The 17,979-nt window shown below is 37.0% G+C and overlaps 1 protein-coding gene across 5 annotated transcripts in view; it reads left to right on the forward strand.

The window, feature by feature from the left end:
* The window catches only part of MAPKBP1 (mitogen-activated protein kinase binding protein 1), a 139,339-nt gene extending 122,181 nt beyond the window's left edge, over positions 1 to 17,158 (forward strand). For 4 of the 5 annotated variants that reach the window (XM_081935481.1, XM_081935484.1, XM_081935482.1 and 1 more), the window contains exons 26-31: positions 2,484 to 2,663; positions 3,297 to 3,372; positions 4,345 to 4,646; positions 6,300 to 7,208; positions 11,380 to 11,465; positions 12,718 to 17,158. In XM_081935481.1, coding sequence (XP_081791607.1) covers positions 2,484 to 2,663; positions 3,297 to 3,372; positions 4,345 to 4,646; positions 6,300 to 7,208; positions 11,380 to 11,465; positions 12,718 to 13,014 — 1,850 coding nt within the window. In that variant the 3' untranslated portion in view covers positions 13,015 to 17,158. The remainder of the gene's footprint in view (positions 1 to 2,483; positions 2,664 to 3,296; positions 3,373 to 4,344; positions 4,647 to 6,299; positions 7,209 to 11,379; positions 11,466 to 12,717) is intronic. The other variant, XM_081935485.1, reaches the window with a different exon arrangement.
* Positions 17,159 to 17,979: the final 821 nt, after the last annotated feature.

Here is a 17,979-nt window from a genome sequence, read left to right on the forward strand (position 1 = left end):
GCCTTTCCATTTTTGGAATCGTTTCAGATAGATGAACAAGTAAAAGTTGTTTTGGTGTATCGACTGTTGTAGGTTAACTTTATTTAAAAAGGCATCTATATCTTCATTCAGTATATTCTTTGGCTTGCTGTAACGTTCTGAATAAGTTTTTTAAATCCACAGTTTATATCCATTGGAGCTTTATATATTTCATCCTTTTCACCTATAATGATTTGAGTTATTGCCCTATCTTTCTTTTGCTTTAAATGACGAACCAATATTACACCAGATATTTCATGACATCTTTCCGACAGTTTTTTAAAAAATTGAAACTAGAATACCTGTTGCTAAGCAACATGGTCATTATGTGAATGAATCACTTAGCCATGGTAGTTCTGGCACTACCAGTTGCCACTGTTAAGCAAAGCTCATGCCATTGTTATGCAATATCACGTGATCAGCATTTGCAATTTCCAGCTGGCTTCCATAGACTTGCTTGACAGAGGCTGGTAGTGAAGGTCACAAATGGCGATCATGTGACTGTGTGACAAGGTGATATCATAATTGTAAGCCAGTTATCCAGCTCCCGAATTGTGACTGCAGGGATGGTGCAATCATCATAAGTATGAGGGCTAGTACTTAGTACCAAGGGTGGGTTCCGGCAAGCACTACTGCTGGTTCACTTGTGTGTGCGCCATGCATCCACTTTGCGCGTGCATACACAGTGCAATAAAAATTATTCTGCGCATGTGCAGAAGCGAAAAACAAGATGGCGCCACCTATGGCGCCACCTGGAGAGCTGGTTCAGGGGCGTGGCAGGATGGGTCTCTGCCAGTTCCAGTGACCCAGGCCGAACCGGTCCGAACTGGTAGAAACCCACCACTGCTTAGTACCATTCGTTCAATGCCATTATTAAGTTCAAACAGTGTTGAACAAATTAGACAACCAAATTAGATAAGATGCAATTGATGCAAATAATGGCAACATAAATGTAAAAATGTAAATGTTCTAATAATAAAATTGGAAGATTGAGCTTCTACCTACTTGGATTCTTGAGTTTCTAAGAATGAAATTGTTTTTTGTCCTCTGTTTATTTGGTGAAAGGACTCTCTATATATGCAATAAAAAAACCATAGAAAAATGGGCCTAGCAGAACAGCCCAATGATTGGTTGCAAGCGGTACGCCCCGGTGTGGGCGTACTGGAGCCAGCCCGGAGCACCAGATACCGTTCCGGTACGGTGCTCCGGAGGGCCACCCACCTGTCCGCCTCCTTACCGGTGTTTAAAGGCTTCTGTGCTTCCGCCAGGCACATGGCACGTACAGTGCCTGCGCAACGCTCCATGGAGCAGTTGGAGCATCACAGAGCATCATGGAGGCACTAAGACGCATGTGTACCGGTTGGAACGAGATTTGCAACCCACCACTGGAACAGCCTGACAAGGACCTGAACAGGCCAACTGTCCCACACATCCGGCAAGGCTCACTTAAACTCACTGAAATAGTTCACTGAAACTATTGCACTATTATGGGGATGAGAGCTTAAAATTAGGTGAATTAATTCTTTGAGGGTAATGTTTCTTTCTCCATGTAGGACTTCTTCAAATAAGGACAAAGAATAGCTTTCCCCTTCCTTGTTTTTTTCCAAAAGAGCAAACAAACCAATAGATGTCCGCTGAAAAATTAATACTCCAGATTGAACTCTTCTAGTACAACATTGCAAGGAAAAGGCTTTGGAGAGAAAAGGGAGATGATAATGATGATGATGTTGTAAAAGTAAACCTAAAATTATAGTGCTTATTAGTGCTGTAGAAAAAAAAACCATAGAGCATAAACAATATCATAATAGGGTTGGAAAAAAATATTCCGTTGCTATTTATGTGGAATATTTAGCTGTTTACAAATGCCACAGGGATCCTGTGCCTGGAAAGTTTTGCAAACTGAGATCAACATTTGGTGGGTTTTCAAAATTCAAACTGGTAGACAAATAAAAACACAATACACCAGGTATTACTGTTATAGCAAAAAGATACGGTTCACTGATAAGGCAGTAGCCAGAGACAGTTTAATGGATGAAAACCAACTGGAGAAAAATAACAGAAAATTGTGATTTAAAAATTGAGGTTTAAAAGATTATGATGAAAAATATCAGTTGTCATGCCAATTATGACTATAACGTGATATACTTCCAAACTATTTAGAAAGTTTACATTTATTGGACTTGATAGGCTAATTTTGTGAAATACTTGGAACTGTAAACATATGACACTATATTCCCTCATTCTTAAGTCCTTGGCTAAATTCTGAATCATTCGAATCAATTTGATTATACCATGATATATATTTGGAAAATAGAATAACAATAATAATACTGTCCCCATGCGCCCGGAATTGTTACAGAGGAATGGTCCAAGAATTTTTCTGTTAGTGTAATATATTATTTCAGGTTTCACTGATATAATGTTTTGTATAAATTGCGTATGATGTGTATCATTTCTCATTTCAGATTCTGAAAGTACAGAGCCTCTCAGTGTGGATGGCACTTCAGACTTGGATGAGCAAGTGGGTGAAGAAGATGAGGAAGATGTAAACACTGGATTATTGGATGGAGATGTTCCCACGACTCCAGATCAAGAAAAGTTCCTCAAGCAGCATTTTGAGACTCTAGCCAGTAACACTGATAAGGGTACATTATATATTTAACGGAATCTATAACTGTTAACTCCATTTTCCTTGTCAGGCACAAGTACCTTAGTTTATCATATATTAATCTGTAGATTCATAGCCCTCATCATAGAGTCTATAAGAAGACAAGTGATGCCCTGCTGGATCAGACTCTTTGCTCATCTAATCCAGCAGTCTGTTCTCATGGTGACTAACCAATTACAAAAGGAAGTCCACTCATCTCCCAGTAGATGGCTTTAGGACCATGATCAGTGAAATGAAAGCAGATTAATGCTTTCTCTGGTTTAAATAAGAGCATCTAAGCTCAGACAGAAACAGTTTAATTGCCTAATGTTAGAGGAAAGAATTATAGGAACTTACGGCCATAAATTAGTCAAGATGAAACTAATAGTTATCTATTAATCTGCAGTCCTGAGAACAATGGCATTACGTTCCATTGAACATAGAGAATCGTTTGTAATATGATGTGGGGTGCTGGAAAGCAAAGTATGCTATTCCAGGGATCTTTATTTTTGTACATTGTACGCAAAATAGAAAAACCCAACTCAAGTTTCTCTTACTGAAATTTCACATCCAAATCCCTTACATCTTTTCATCTCTAATTTGAGTACTTTTCCTCCCTTTTAAATGACAGCTGGATCATGTAGGACCCTGGAAAGAATGGAAAACAGTATTTCTTCTCGGTTTCTATCTCGGTTTCCAGTACTCAGGTAGAGTTCCATTTTTTATGAATGCAAAACAAGCTTTGCTCAGACAAGGCGAGCTAAGGTGGTATACTTTCTAGATCTGAGGAACAAGATGAGATTAAATGAAGCTTTCAATCTTTTTGATGCATATTTTCAGGAAAAGCACAAAAGCCAAAATGTGCCATATTTGATCAAGATACTTTATAGCTGCATTTATTTCTTAGGCTGAATAGATACAGTCCATTTATGGTTTAATGAAGGTTGAACCTTAAAATTTTATTTAGTCTTTGCTGTTAAGGCATTTTACTTTACTTCAGAATTTCATTCATCTTGAATGGTTAAAAAAAAATGCTGTCCATTTTTTCCAATCAGCTCCAATCTGTTTTCATTAGGTTGGGGACAAAGATGCTTACTCTTTAATGCTGCAGGAATATTTCATAACTTATTATAGAAATATTATGCATGATGGAATGTGAATACTGTTTTTGCATGTTGGATAAAGATGTTTATTCTATTGGGAAGTATTTGGTTTTCTTTTTGTCAGCATACAAGAGACCAGAGCAACTGATTTACTTGCTTCAACTTCCTCTTTTTTACTAAATCTTCTAGTCAGACATAGCCATGCCAACTACAGTATCTCACAGTAAGATCTCAACTATCTCCTATTAAGAAATTACTCTGGTAATAACAGAGAGTTACTATGCCTTGCATAGCACAAATTCCTTATTTTCCCTAAATCATTATGTCAGATATAGCCATGCAGGATTAGTGCTTCTGTTCTTATTGGCAACTGTTCCATAAGAAAGTTTTTTGTGTGGAAAGAATTAGCCTTAAATATTATTTAAAGACCTTAGGAAACACCTTTTTAGAACTACTCTATTTTATAGTAGTTGGCAAGAATGCAACATAATGATGCTATGTAGTAGTAGATGGTAGTAATGTGACATTATGATGGCAGATAATTGTCAATCAAATATTTTGTCTTCAATTCCACAGGGAACCTTCATTTTCTGCATCAAAGCTGTTACTGGATAAGAAATCTACTGAAGGGTCTGCTTTGCCAAAGCAACTTACCAATGAACTACTGAAAAATGGGCTTGACCATCAGCACATGCTCACAGAGAATGGGTTCTTTCAAAATGATATTAATTCCATCAGGTCACTTTATATGCAGAAAAAAAGGAAGCCTGCTGTAGAGATCAACAGAGGACGTGGAAGATCTGTAGGGTCTTTCCCAGATAGTGATGGAGCGATGATGCTGCGGAAATCTCAATCAGTTCACGATCTTGTTCATAATGGTAAGGAAGTGCCTTCTATGAAATGGTTAGAGTGATGACTCTATGACAGTAATCTGTCTTTGAGGCTGAAAATTCTTAAATGTTTTCATTCAGAAACCACAAGTTCTCACTACAAAATGTAGTTACTGATCAGTCTCAGAGGTGGGTTGCATTGGGCAGACACTGATCAGAAGGGAAAGCTAATTCCTTACATCTGATGACAAGAAGAGGCAAATTGACACTCAATGTTTTTTTAAAAAAAAAATAGGCTACAAGCCCAGTGAGCCCTGAAAGGAAAGGAAATATTACTTAGATCTTTCTTTTAAAAGAGTGGGAAAGAGATCTACCCCCAGAAAAGAAGATTTGCTCTCATTCAGGTGTCTCTCCCTAACCCCGTGAAAACATTAGCTGCCCTTCCCTCCCTATCAATTGTGGGAAAAAGTGAATGGATCAGGCAGCATTCTGTTGGTGTGCTGAATGAGATTTTGGCAATCCTCCCATGTCCTCGACATGAAACAGAATTAAGAGAGACCTACACAAACCGTGAACATATTTCCCTTCTCCTGCTTCCTTTGACATCAGAGGGAGGGCAACAGTTTAAAGAAATAAAGAGACAAAGGAAAAGGAGAAGTAGCAGCAATGAAAACAGTAACTGCTTCTCCTCCTTTTCTGCCCTGGTGAACTGAGCTTGAAAGGGCTTTGAATTGTCTGTTGTAGACAGGAGTTTAGCCCAACATACTTTAAAGCATCCAGAACGTCTTGGTAATAAATCAGTGTCTAGGGTCGTGATGGCAAATCTATGGCACGCATGCCCAAAGTGGCACACAAAGCCATGTCGCCCAGCACGCATGATCTTGCCTGTTTGCCTTCCAGGTTTCTAGCATAAATGCGTGCTGACGATCAGCTGTCCTTTGCATGCGCAGCAGTGCCAAAAACGGGTGTGTGCATGTGCGCCGACCAGCTGATTGTTGGGTGTGCATACGTGCCAGAACACGGAAGTTTGACTTTTCCAGAGCATGATCCCTTTGCATGTACGACAGTGCTGAAAACCAGCCTGTACATGCGCTCCGGCCAGCTGATCATCAGGTACTCATGTGCATTAGAACCTGGAAGTTTGGCTTTTCCAGAGCGCAGCCCCGACGAGCACGTACAGGCACGCGGGATGTTTCCGCATGACCTTTTCGGCACTCGGTGCTGAAAAGGTTTGCCATCACTGGTCTAGGGACTGCCATCTCACTTTTTTTTTTACCCATATTACATGTGTTCTTTGGGACTGCATTTATTTTTCTTGGTATTTTGCACTACAGAATAAATATCACAAATTTTGTGTTAGCAATAACAAACTGGGATGATTATTCTATGGCTACTTTTTGCTTAAAGGAGATACATTATTGCAACGTTCCTACGGTTTATTGCAAAAGACCCAAATAGAACATGTAACACTATTTCTTGTCTAAAATTTTCTAACAGAAATTAAGGTAATGATGTTTAGAGAAAAACTATGTAGAACAGTGTGCTGGTTCAAAAATATTGAAATAACATTGTTATTTTGCTTACTATTTCTTCCAGAAATTGAAGTGAAATAATTACATTTAGAAACTGGAGCTATTTTAATTCTGACTGCACAAATTGCTCCAGACCAGTTGTGTGCATTTATTTATTCCATTTCTACAGATAAAATTCCTGATGTGATGCTGTCTGTCAGGCAACGGCCTCAGGCACTAATGGTAGGTGAGAAGGAGCCAAAATCCAACCATTATCAGACATTTTCTGCAACGCTATTGAAGATGGAGAATTCCAGCTTTTTGCAAGCCAAAGACATTAAAACTGCAAAACCAAAGTCCTATATGAGTCCTACCACAAGTTTCATGGCCAAGATGTCCCGTAGTGTGTCCATGGGAGAGAATCTCTGCTTTGGTGATAGTTCAGAAAACCAGAATGAAGTGAAAATCAGCCCACAAGTATCAGAGAAGACAAGATTAAATCTGTTAGAGGACATTGAGAAGAATAAGCCATTTGTGAAAGACAACAGCCCAGTGAAACCTTCTCTTCAGCAAACTGCATGCTCTTCATCATCCCAGTCCTTTCAGAGCAAGTTGGCATCTAGTCGAGCCCATTTGACCCTTGACATCCCCAAGCCTTTACCTGATAGACCAATATTAGCTTCTTTCTCACCAAAGACAAAGTCAAAAACTGTGCTAGGAGCAGAATCTCCTCAATCACCTGGTGCTATTGGGAAAAAGAAGCAGTCTTTTCCTGAAGGCTGGGCCTTGAAATCGGAAAGCCAAGCCTCGGAACCTCTTGGCCTTGGTAAAAGTAGTCTTTTGAGTCCCTGTGCAGACGCTCTGGAAGAGAACCAAACACAACTGAGGTCCAAAGCCCAAGTTGAGCCAAGAGTAACTAATTCCAAGCGAAAAGAGCCTTCAGATGAACTGCATCCGGTTTCTCCAGAAAAGCTGCCACTGGAATGCAGGGACCAAGTTGTCACTGCTAGTTATTTGCCAGCTAACAATGAGCATTGCTTTTATGAACAAAGTGGGCCAAGGTCACCTACAAATGCAAAATGCCTTGGAAAGGATACAGGTGTGCACAGAAATCCATCTCCTACCTTTTTCCCTCCCCCCTTCTGTCTTTTGTCTTTGTGAACTGCTTCTCCGTTCCATCATGCTTCTTTCCATCTAGCTTTTGATTGTCTCGTCCTACCTGCACTGTCCCGTTCCATAAGGCATCGTTTCGGTGGTGAGACATTTCAGCCTTGTGTTATTTTATTTTCTATTTCTGTTTCCCCTTTTCCTTGCATTTTGCTTTGGTGCATGCAAATGTTATAGCTCTCATGTTTTTCTTCTTCAAAAGGGAAGTTAAGAATAGGGATTAAAGCAAACAGGGAAGCTTTTAAGTAATGTTCTATATGTGGAAAATAGGATTTTATGCCCAATGTTGCCAGAACTTACACAATTAAATTCTCGGCTTTTCTGATACTGTATGCTAACACTTAAACAGTGTAAGAAACATGAGATAATTGGAAAAAAAAAAATCTTTGTGAGGTAGTAACTGTTGCTGCTGAAGAAAAAAATGTAACTTCTAAAATTTAAAGGATAGATTCCAAATATTCCAAGGCTTTTTAAATTTTAGTAGCAATCAAAATAGCAATAGTAATATACTGCTTCATAGTGCTTTACAGACCTCTCTAAGCGATCTTACAGAATCAGCATTTTTCCCCCAATAATCTGGTCCTCATTTTACCAGGATGGAGGCTGAGTCAACCTTGAGCTGGTGAGAATCGAACTGCCAAACTGCTGACAGACGGCAATCAGCAGAAGTAGCCTGCAGTACTGCATTCTAACCACTGTGCCACCATGGCTCATAGAGTAGTAGAATGAAATATAGGGGGAGGGGTTTCTTACAGAAATGTTTGCAAGAGAAGAAGATTTGTCCATTGATAATCTTCCACCCTGCAGAATACATTCCCAAAATCTGTTCCGAAAAGTTGAGAGACTCTCAGGAGCAGACCTGGGCAATGTACATGGAGAAAGGAGAAGATTCCTCTATGCTAGCAGAAACCCACCTGCGGAAAATTAAGTGTCTTCCGTAATACAGGTTTTTCTGTTGGATTTCTGTTTCAAAGCTATGCCATACCTGGGTATCACAAGTCACTTCAACTGGTTGAGTAAGTTTACATTGCAGATAATGTAAACCTAGTTTATTTACAAGAGGCCACTAACATTGAGCATATTTTTACTACAAGAGATTTTTTAAAAACAACATTTCAATTTATTTGAAAACAAATGTTTGAAGTGGAACTTTTCTCAGGGAGTTTTAAAAATCTAATACTCTTTTTTTAAAATAACAGTTCAAAGTCTTCAGTTCATGACCATAATTAAGCCCAAAATTTCTGTCGCTAAGCGACACATTTGTTTTACCCCATTTTATGACTTTTCTTGCCACATATATTAAGTGAATCACTGCAGTTAAGTTAGCAAAATGGTTGTTAAGTGAATCTGGCTCCATTGACTTTGCTTGTCAGCATGGTCGCAAAAGGTGATCACATGACACTGAGACACTACAACCATCATAAATATGAGTCAGTTGCCAAGTGTCTGAATTTTGATCACATGACTATAGGGATGCTGCAATGGTCATAAATGTGAAAAACAGTCATAAATCACTTTTTTCAGTGTCATTGTAACTTCAAACAGTCACTATTGTACAGTTGAAACTCTGAGCTACAAATATTCTCTTCTAGTGATAAGTAACCTTTGAAGAGCAATTTTAGACAACTGAAATGAAAATAGGAAAATGATATCAATTTAATCTCTTTAGCATTGAAAATACAACAAAATAAACTCTGTGTCTTATTGACAAAATACTTTTAGAGCACTTGAGTTCAATCCTAAAAAGCCAACTGTGGATATCAACTCTTGGTTTGAATATGAAATTGAAATAATCATTGCTTCAAAAACTGTAGGCTGTGAAATGCTTTATATATTAACCAACATGTTGAATTAAGATAGGGAATTAACTAGAAGGCAATAAAAAGGATGAGATGCTGGCATGTTTTAATACCAGCTACACTGAGTATTCCTCTTTAATTGGAAGTTTTTGGCTGTCTCTTATACAGAGATCTACAGTAACTAAGATGAGAGAGCAGAAAACTAGTAGCACTTTATTCTAAACCCTTGAATCATTCAGCAATTTAACAATATAGTTGTTAAACAGCAAGTTACAGTGCTGCTGTAGTATTAATAATATTGTATAGTATTAAGCAGAAATCTCCCAGATGGCATAACAGCCAAATTTGAACAAAACCAATGTTAATGTGTTTAACACATACCCAATTCAAACTTTCCAAAAGGATATCATGGTCAGTAATACTGAAAGCTGTTGTATGGCAGCTCTCCTTGTCTTCCTTGCAGCAAAGATGATTTCACAGGGCAGCCAAAGCAGTTTCAGTGACAAAGATATGTCTAAGCCCTTTTTTACAATGGATTTATCCAGAAATAATTTATTCTCCAATTTGAATAAAGTGGTTATGTTGGTATGAAATAACAGGTGTATTATAAAACAATATTTATTTTTAACCATCCATTTCTGAAGCGCTTTTATAGCAACCAATAAAGAATAAAGCTTCCTTAAAAATAACAATTAATACAACAACACAATTAAATCAACTTAATAAAATGCTTTTACATGAAATATCAAGAGAAAACAATGAAGCAGTCTTTTTAATGCTGTAATAGACTTCATGTTTTGCTATAGAAACGTCTTCCTTGAAATTATGTCTCACATAAATTGCATTGCTCAGTCACATTAGAACAAAGGATTTTTGAGGGCAGGGGTGAGTGTCATTTTATATTTACTAATGGCTTGCATGCAACTTTCGGCCTTGGGAAAAATGATCTAACACCTGCTTTCAGTCCTTTTCCCTCTACCAATTGTGCACATATTTCTGATTATGGAAGAAAATAACATGGGAGACGAAGTGTGGTCATCACAATGGCTAACTGCTATTCATGGCTGAAAGTTCATTGTCATTAGTTTTAAAGTCTTGTACAACAATCATCTAAGATTTTTGGAGTACTTAGATACCATAAGCAACATGTCCATATATCTGCATTGGCATTGATTGATTGATTTCAACAGCAATGTAAATATATAATAATGGGAGAATTGCACTTGTAATGAAAAGAGAGTGGTTCATAATTCATCCAGAAATAAAATTAACAAGATTATAGAGATTACTCATACTGTAAATAAACAAAAATGTGAAGAATGAACGGAACTCAAATATTAGCTTGTGTTTACTTTTTTTTTCCTTCTAATGTGGCAATCTCAGGTTTGTAGGATAGATTGGAAAACTGGGGAAAAAATCCCAAAGAAGGAAATAGTTAGATCTTTGCCAAATGTATACATTTGTGTGGTTATTGGTGGGTTTTAATGTTATCTTTGTCAGGACATAAAGGCTTACACATATATGTGTGTCTATCCCTTTTTATGTCATTTATTGTGTCTCATTGTGTGTTATTACATGCTTTTACATGTTTGACTATGCTTAATTAGTGGGATAGCAGCTAAGCAAGCAACCAAAGTTAAACTTGCCTTTTAATACTTGCAAGAAAGTGATGCAATGACTTTACATAACCATCACTACCTTAAATTGTATCCCTCTCAGTAAGTCAAAGATGCGTTGGGGGATTATATGAATTAATGTGCAAATTATTAATTTCTAATGCTCAGATTTCAGATAGCTATGATGTATACTTCTTTCTTCTTTTAATTGGGAGCAGACTTTTACACTGATTGTAATCATAGCTGTTTAACCAAAGTCTGGCAGGTTAAGATTGAACCGGCTAAGCCAAAGCTAAATAATCCAATTATTATTACACTTTTAAAAAACTATTCTCTCCCCCCCCCCTTTTTTTTTTGAGAATTACTGTTCTACTATTTTAGATATGCCTATTGATGGGAAGGAAATGAAGGCAAAGCAACTTTGGTTGGGGATAGACCTAATTAGTGCTTCAGCATTCTTTCTTTGACAAATCAATTTAATTGACAATGTTTGCATTAAGATACATTTCATGAATTATAATGGTAATCAAATGCTTCACATTGTGAATATGCAAAAATCAGTGACTTCTCCAAAAACTGATATGATTTTGCATGACATCAGTAGCATTTCTCAGTAGTGAATCATAGGGCAAATAGAAATTATACTTCTGTTCAGTATTTATGTTCTCTTGTTCCTCCACACTACCAGGTTCTTCAATCAGTGTTGAGCAATGCAAGCATGTAGTGTCTGAGCTCCAGGACAGTATGCGTAAGGCCATCCAGATATATCACCTGGTAAGTTATCCTTTTGTTTCTGTTAGATCTAACCGCTTATGTATAAAACTAACTTATTAACTCAGAAATATATAGCAAAGAATAGGAGCAAAAACAAAAATTCCATTAAAGAGCAGACATCTGTTCTTGTTCTTGTGTGTGATTAGAAATCAGAAATAACTACACTAGCAAACAAGGTAAGCCGAAAGAATTTCAAGCCGCTGACCTGGCTACAGCTGAAGGACAAAATATATATTATAATTATGCATTCATAAGACTTTAGCAGCTCCTTACTTTCTTTACTTGCAAGTTACCAAAGACCTTTCCGAAGCATCATGAAATGCATTTGTTTGACTTGATTTTTAAAATTCATCAGAAGAGAAAGAAGACAAATATTGTTGTTTTTAAAATGATTACAAGTAGCCCTCATTTACCAATCGTTCATTCAGTGAACATTGGAAGTTATGACGATGCTAGAGGAATAATCTTATGACCCATTTATAACCATTGTAGGATCCCTCCATCTCAGGAGTGCAATTACAGTCAGCACATGTTGCCTTCTGCCTACCCTGTGTTTCCCCTCTCTCCTTGTAGAGCAGAGAGATTGGAGAGAAACGGATTGCAAGAAAGAAAGCTGTTCTTCTATACATTGAAGACAATGTGACTGTGCCAGCAGTCTGGAGCTTCGGGCGAGGGGTCATGGGCATGCTATACAAAGAGTTTACTGTACTCTCTTGAAATCTTTCTCTCCATTTTTTTCCATTTTGCAAGAGGGTGTAGAGGGAAAAAAAGCAAATAGGCAATCTCTCCTTGCCCTTCTCCTCCTCTCCTCTGATCCTTCCCTCCCTCCCTCCACTACAGACCAAAGAGATTGAAGAAGGATTTCAAGAGACTGAGCTCTTTGCTCTTTTCTACATCAAAAGCAATGCAATCATGTGGCAGCCTGGAGATAGAAGCCATAGACATTTGTTTTTTGAAGTCTCTTTTTCTCCAATCTCTCTGATCTGTGAGGGGTGGGAGGAGAAGAAAAAAAAACAAGCAAATTCAGTAGGCAGTCTCTCCTTTGTCTGACCCCCCCCCCCCCCCCCCAATCCATATAACTGAAGAATGCCCAGATTAAGGAAGGGTAACTTGAGTTTTAAACACTCTTCTATGATTACAAGTGGTAATCTTGCAACACAGGGTTTACTGCTTATAGCTTTTGTTTATTCCTTTACTTTTCTAATATAATAAACTTAGCTCTAAAACAAATCTGTTTGCATTTCTTTTTCAGGTATCTACTGACATGGAATCTTCGCCTGATAAAGATAAGATTTCGGGTCTCTTGACTGAAACTTTCTCTGTGATGAAAAAAGAATTGGATTCCCTGAAAGATGGCAATGGACTTCAAAGGAAGAAAGATCAACTTATGCAACCACAAAATATAGTTGGAATGCCATTAGGGGAGGGCAATGGTGAAACTTTATCTAGCCCTCTGCATTTTGGTGATGACCAAACTCTTGCCTTGTTGGAACAATACTCAGAATTACTGCTACAAGCTGTTGAACGACGTATGGATAAAAAACTTTAATTATGGTTTTCAACAGCAAACACTTTTAATGGAATGCTGAGAATCATACACAAAAACTGATGGAACGTTATCGTATTGACAACTTGAAATAACACTTTGGGGTGTTTTTTTTTAATTCAATGGGCAAATATCTTTTAAGAGAAACAGTTCTGTCCACAACTTTTTAAAAATGTGCTGGTCACAGTACTAATCCCCTTGTGCCTATCTCCTCCACTAAGAGTGTTATAAGAAATATTTGGCTTAAAACCAATCCAGCGATTAAAAAGAATTCGTCAATGGGCCAGGGGTGGTCCAACCTGAAACTGCTGACTTAATAGAATGAGATCAAGCTGAAATAGCTTTGTCCCTCTGCAATGTTATCTCAGACATAGGCATAGACTATTAAAACTTTTATTTATTAATTTATTTTTATGACTATACTTCTGAAACTTTTACCTGGGTTTTGTAGTTATGATTATTTTGACATCTTTTCCACATTTATAGTGAGAGAGATTTGATATAGTAAACGTATTGATGGAACAGCAGGAAGGTTATAGAACTGCTTTCTGCTGTAGCCTGCATTACTGTATTTTGCTTCCTTATTCCTTTTTACTATGCCAATAGGATTGATTTTAATTTTGTATTTAGCATTATGATCATTCTGCTTCTGTTTTCTGTGTAAAGAAAATCCTGTGCTCTATTTTTCATCGACATTTGTTCCCACAAAACACCTATCCCTTGGTTCAACATCCAGAGATTTGCTACAAAGCTTGTTGGTTAAAAGAAAGGCTTTTTAAACTTGACTAGTTCTACTTTTCTCAGGTTTATGTAAAACCAGATCCACCAGAGTCAAATTGATACAATTGAATAACTATTAACTTTAAAAAAATCTTACTGCTGGGTTATGTCAGTGGTGTCAGCTACTGGACTCATGATATTAGCTCTGTCCTGTTTTTGTGAATATAGAAATGTAGAAAGGTTGATATGATGGAGAAGGGGTAATGGTATAAAACAGTCACAGAGCAGAATAATGAAAGCTTGTAATCAACACATCTTCTGGGAAAGCTTCAGATATTCCTAACTTCCCAAAAGAGAGATCCCCTTTCTCTGTCTATGGCTGAAATCTGAAAACAATCCAAGTGTGAGTGTTCAGGATTCTATTTCCTTTCCTCCCTTACACTGGAACATAACTAAAGCTGTGTAACTGTGTTCTACATTATGCCAGACTTCTCCAATTTCGTATCAATTAGTACGTTGCCCTTGTTCAAATAAAGAAGGAAAGTGCAGATCTACATCCTTTCAGCTTTGGTACCCTTTGTATTGAATTATTAATCCTAACATGTCTGAAGTATTCACTGATAAAAAGAAACCTTTTAAAAACAATAAAGTTATAAAACTTTAATACTACTCTCTCAGGTTAGAGAATAGCAGTGTTTCTTACTGGTGAGCTGATCATTTTAATAAATGGCTTCACTGTTGTAGCCTAGCCTCCCTATTCTGCCTCCTAGATTTGTTTGGCGTTAAAACAACTTCGTTGAGAATTCCTAGCCGGTGTGGCCCAAATTAAAATTCTGAAGATTTGCACTCACACTCAATCTAAAGAGCGCCATGGTGGAATAGGCTGATTTAGATATTCCTGAGTGGCTTTTCTACTTGCATTTTGTAAACTGTCATGTGGACATCTGTCTTCACTGCTCCAGATAGCTGACCACCTATGGTATAGCTTTTTGTCTGAATCTCACTGGCTTTCATCCAGCACCACTGCAGTGTTAAGGAAATCTGCAGAGCTGTTCCCATTTTGGCTGTCCATTGAACTCCAAGGCTGGAGACTTGGAGCAGTTAGTGCTGTTTAATCATGTCATTTGTGGATTTGTATAGATAATTCTCTGAATAGATTTGAATGATAGTTGACACACTTATTAAAACTGAGCTTTTTCCTTCCAGCTATACAGTAGATGCTTGCATTCAGAGATACAAGAAAAAGAATCTTATTGCTAAGGATAGACTGCTGGAATATACTCTTACATGAAAATTAAGATGGCTTTTTTCTACACATTCATGTTGGGAAATGTCTTAATAGCCAAAATATCTTCTTCCTGTTCATATCTAGACTGTAAAAAGTGTTCAATGCTCAGGAATCTTTCCTATGCTGGAACACATGCACTCAGGTAAAGAAGTCATGCTTCCAGATATCCTGTGGCATGAACAAGGAGAAATTCAGAATGTCTATTCAACCATTACAGGGTCAAACTTTCAAATGTCTTTGGAAATAAAACCAACTTGCTGATAATTTATACCTCAAGCATTAACAAGTACTGATTAATCAGGGACGGCCTTGGATAAGAGGCAACATCAAACCCCCTGTTAATTTCAAAGCAGTTTCTAGTGAATAAGTTTCATTGCATTATTCTTCGATCAGGAACTATTTATTTTCATAGACCCAGGTAGGAAAATACTGTAATACAGATGGGGACTTGGATGTGAACTAGAAATGTAGTTTTGTGTGTCTTGAGTAAGTAGATATTTAAGGAGGAATGGATAGGCCTGTAATTTCTGATATTTTGTTTAAAGGCATACTGAAGGCTTCTAGAAAAGGTATAGGACTGAGAGAATCAGTTGATTCATGGAGCAAAATAGAATGAAAAAGTTCTGGAATGGAAAAGAGACATTGTAAGTAGAGTTAGCAGTTAAACAATGATGTAAATGAGTTTGTAATTAAAAATTGGGATATGTTTGTCTTTTGAAGTGCCCTTTATTTTCCCACTAATATGTATGATTTGGGCATTGGGAATGAATATTCTCAGCCAATAAAATTTCTCAAAACCATTTGAGTTCCATGAGATTCTGACCTCCTTTATTTTCTCTATGCGGTCAGGAAGAACCAGGAGAAAAGCTTACATATTCTCCATGGAAAATACTTGATATAAAATACACTTTTAAGTCATTGGTGGCACCTTATAGTAATTCAAATATAAACTTTGGAGCGTTGCTTTTTTAAAAGTTAGATTATAAGAAGATTTTGTGACAGTAAAATGTCAGCTAGCATACTTTCTGTTTTCAACTGCATGCAACTTTTCTGGTGTTATTATGGATGTCCATTAGCCCTTTAAGGAAACTTTGACATGTTGTCCAGGGAGAGGAAAAATACAAATGCCGTATTTCAATCTGTTCTGTTTCTACTGTTTTTAATGTATGCATGCAATTTCTAGATATTAAAAAAACCTCAAGAGAGACTGTAAAAGATCCATTTCTGATGTCATATTTGCATATTGTCTCTGTGTTTTCTGAAATGTTCCTTAATGTAATTTAAAGTTTCTTATACTATTTCTCTTTTCAAAAAGAGCCTTTATAAAAAAAAATACTGTGCATGCAAATGAGACCTATCCCTGTTTCTATAGAAACACAGGAAAACTTTCAAAGGCTGAAATATGTGCACACCAGTTATAGATATATGTATCTGGGGTTTCTACATATGAATGTCCTGTTACATACCTGTACTTGTTTTCTTTTTTGTATAAATATCTTTTTTGATATTGGGGCTTATTCAGTTCTCCTTTTCACTCCAGTGATCCAGAACTTATTGATTCCAAAGAAAGAACCAGCCAACACTGTGGGCAGTGTTTTAAAACATAAATAACATTGTCATGTATGTGCACTCAGCCACTGAATCTACAGAATCCAATGTTTAAAATATTATAAATTCAGAATGCAGAGCAGCTATTGTATGACTAAATTGTTATTTCTCTAGATTAAAAAAAAGAACATCCTGTATTATTTGTAAATAAGAAGCTGAAGCTGTGCTGCTTATATATTGGGCTAACCTGCTGTAAATTAGGAATACAGTAAGCCATGTCTACACAATGTATCTTTAAACCTAGGGTACAGATAGCTTTTATCTGTGTTCTTTCAACACTCCCTTTTTATTTTACACTTGTTTAAAAGGAGAAAACAACCCTAAACCTTCATATTTATAAATTGTGTTTTGTATCTTGACTTTAATGGAAAACAAACCTTTTACAATGTTCTTTTTTAATTATTTGAAAATTGTTTTTAATGGTTGTTGGGGGTTTGCACTGTGAGCGACTTTGGGGGGGGGGGTATTTTAAATTCTGCATTCATTTGTATTCAATGTCTAAATTTCAATAAACAAATTTATTGGTACAAACTTATTTTCATACTATTGTTTACTATGATTTTGTTAAGGCAATTGATGAACTTAGTGGGGCTACAAAATAAAATGGGATATGCTATATTTCCCCTACTAATGTTGAACTGAGAAAACAGGCAAAAGTTCCTTAACCTATCACTAATTATTGTTCTATAAATCAGTTTCTTGTGCAGTATGTGCAAATGTAGATTTTGCAGGTCAATCCTCTTAAATGATGTCCATGAAGCATTACCATTGAGGACCACCTGTACGGCGGTCTTAAAATAAATGTATATTTAATAGTGTATGTCCTATAGCAGAGAGAGGGAAGGAGGGAGGGGGAGAGAGAGAACTGCCAAGCAGGTAAAAATTAGTATAGTAAACAGAGCCAATTGTGTTTCCATATGTTCCAGCAATTATCTGTTAGCTAACCTAGTTATAGTGGGAAGAAACATTAGTACAAATGTAATGTATACAGAAAGTTAGACTTACATATTTTCTTCTGTATCAGTATGGTACAGATGGTAGTAATTGTATGGTAGTAATACTTATAGTTTTGCTACCGAAAATACTTTGATTCCACAATACTGCTCAGGAGAACCACTTTGGAATAGTGGTTCAAACACTAGGCTAAGAGCTCGGAGACCAGGAGTTCCAGTCCTGCCTAGGTGATCTTCAGTCAGTCTCTTTTTCTCAGCCCTATGAAGGAAACAATGACAAACCACTTCCAAAATATCTTGCCAAGGAAACTAGGTATTGTCTCGGGAGTTGGCAGGAGTCAAGACTGATCCAAAGGCACTATTTATTAATTAATCAAATTTATATAGCTACCCATCTCA

The sequence above is a fragment of the Natrix helvetica genome (assembly GCF_964273705.1).
Source record: "Natrix helvetica genome assembly, chromosome: 1".
Classification (NCBI taxonomy): Eukaryota; Metazoa; Chordata; class Lepidosauria; order Squamata; family Natricidae; genus Natrix; species Natrix helvetica.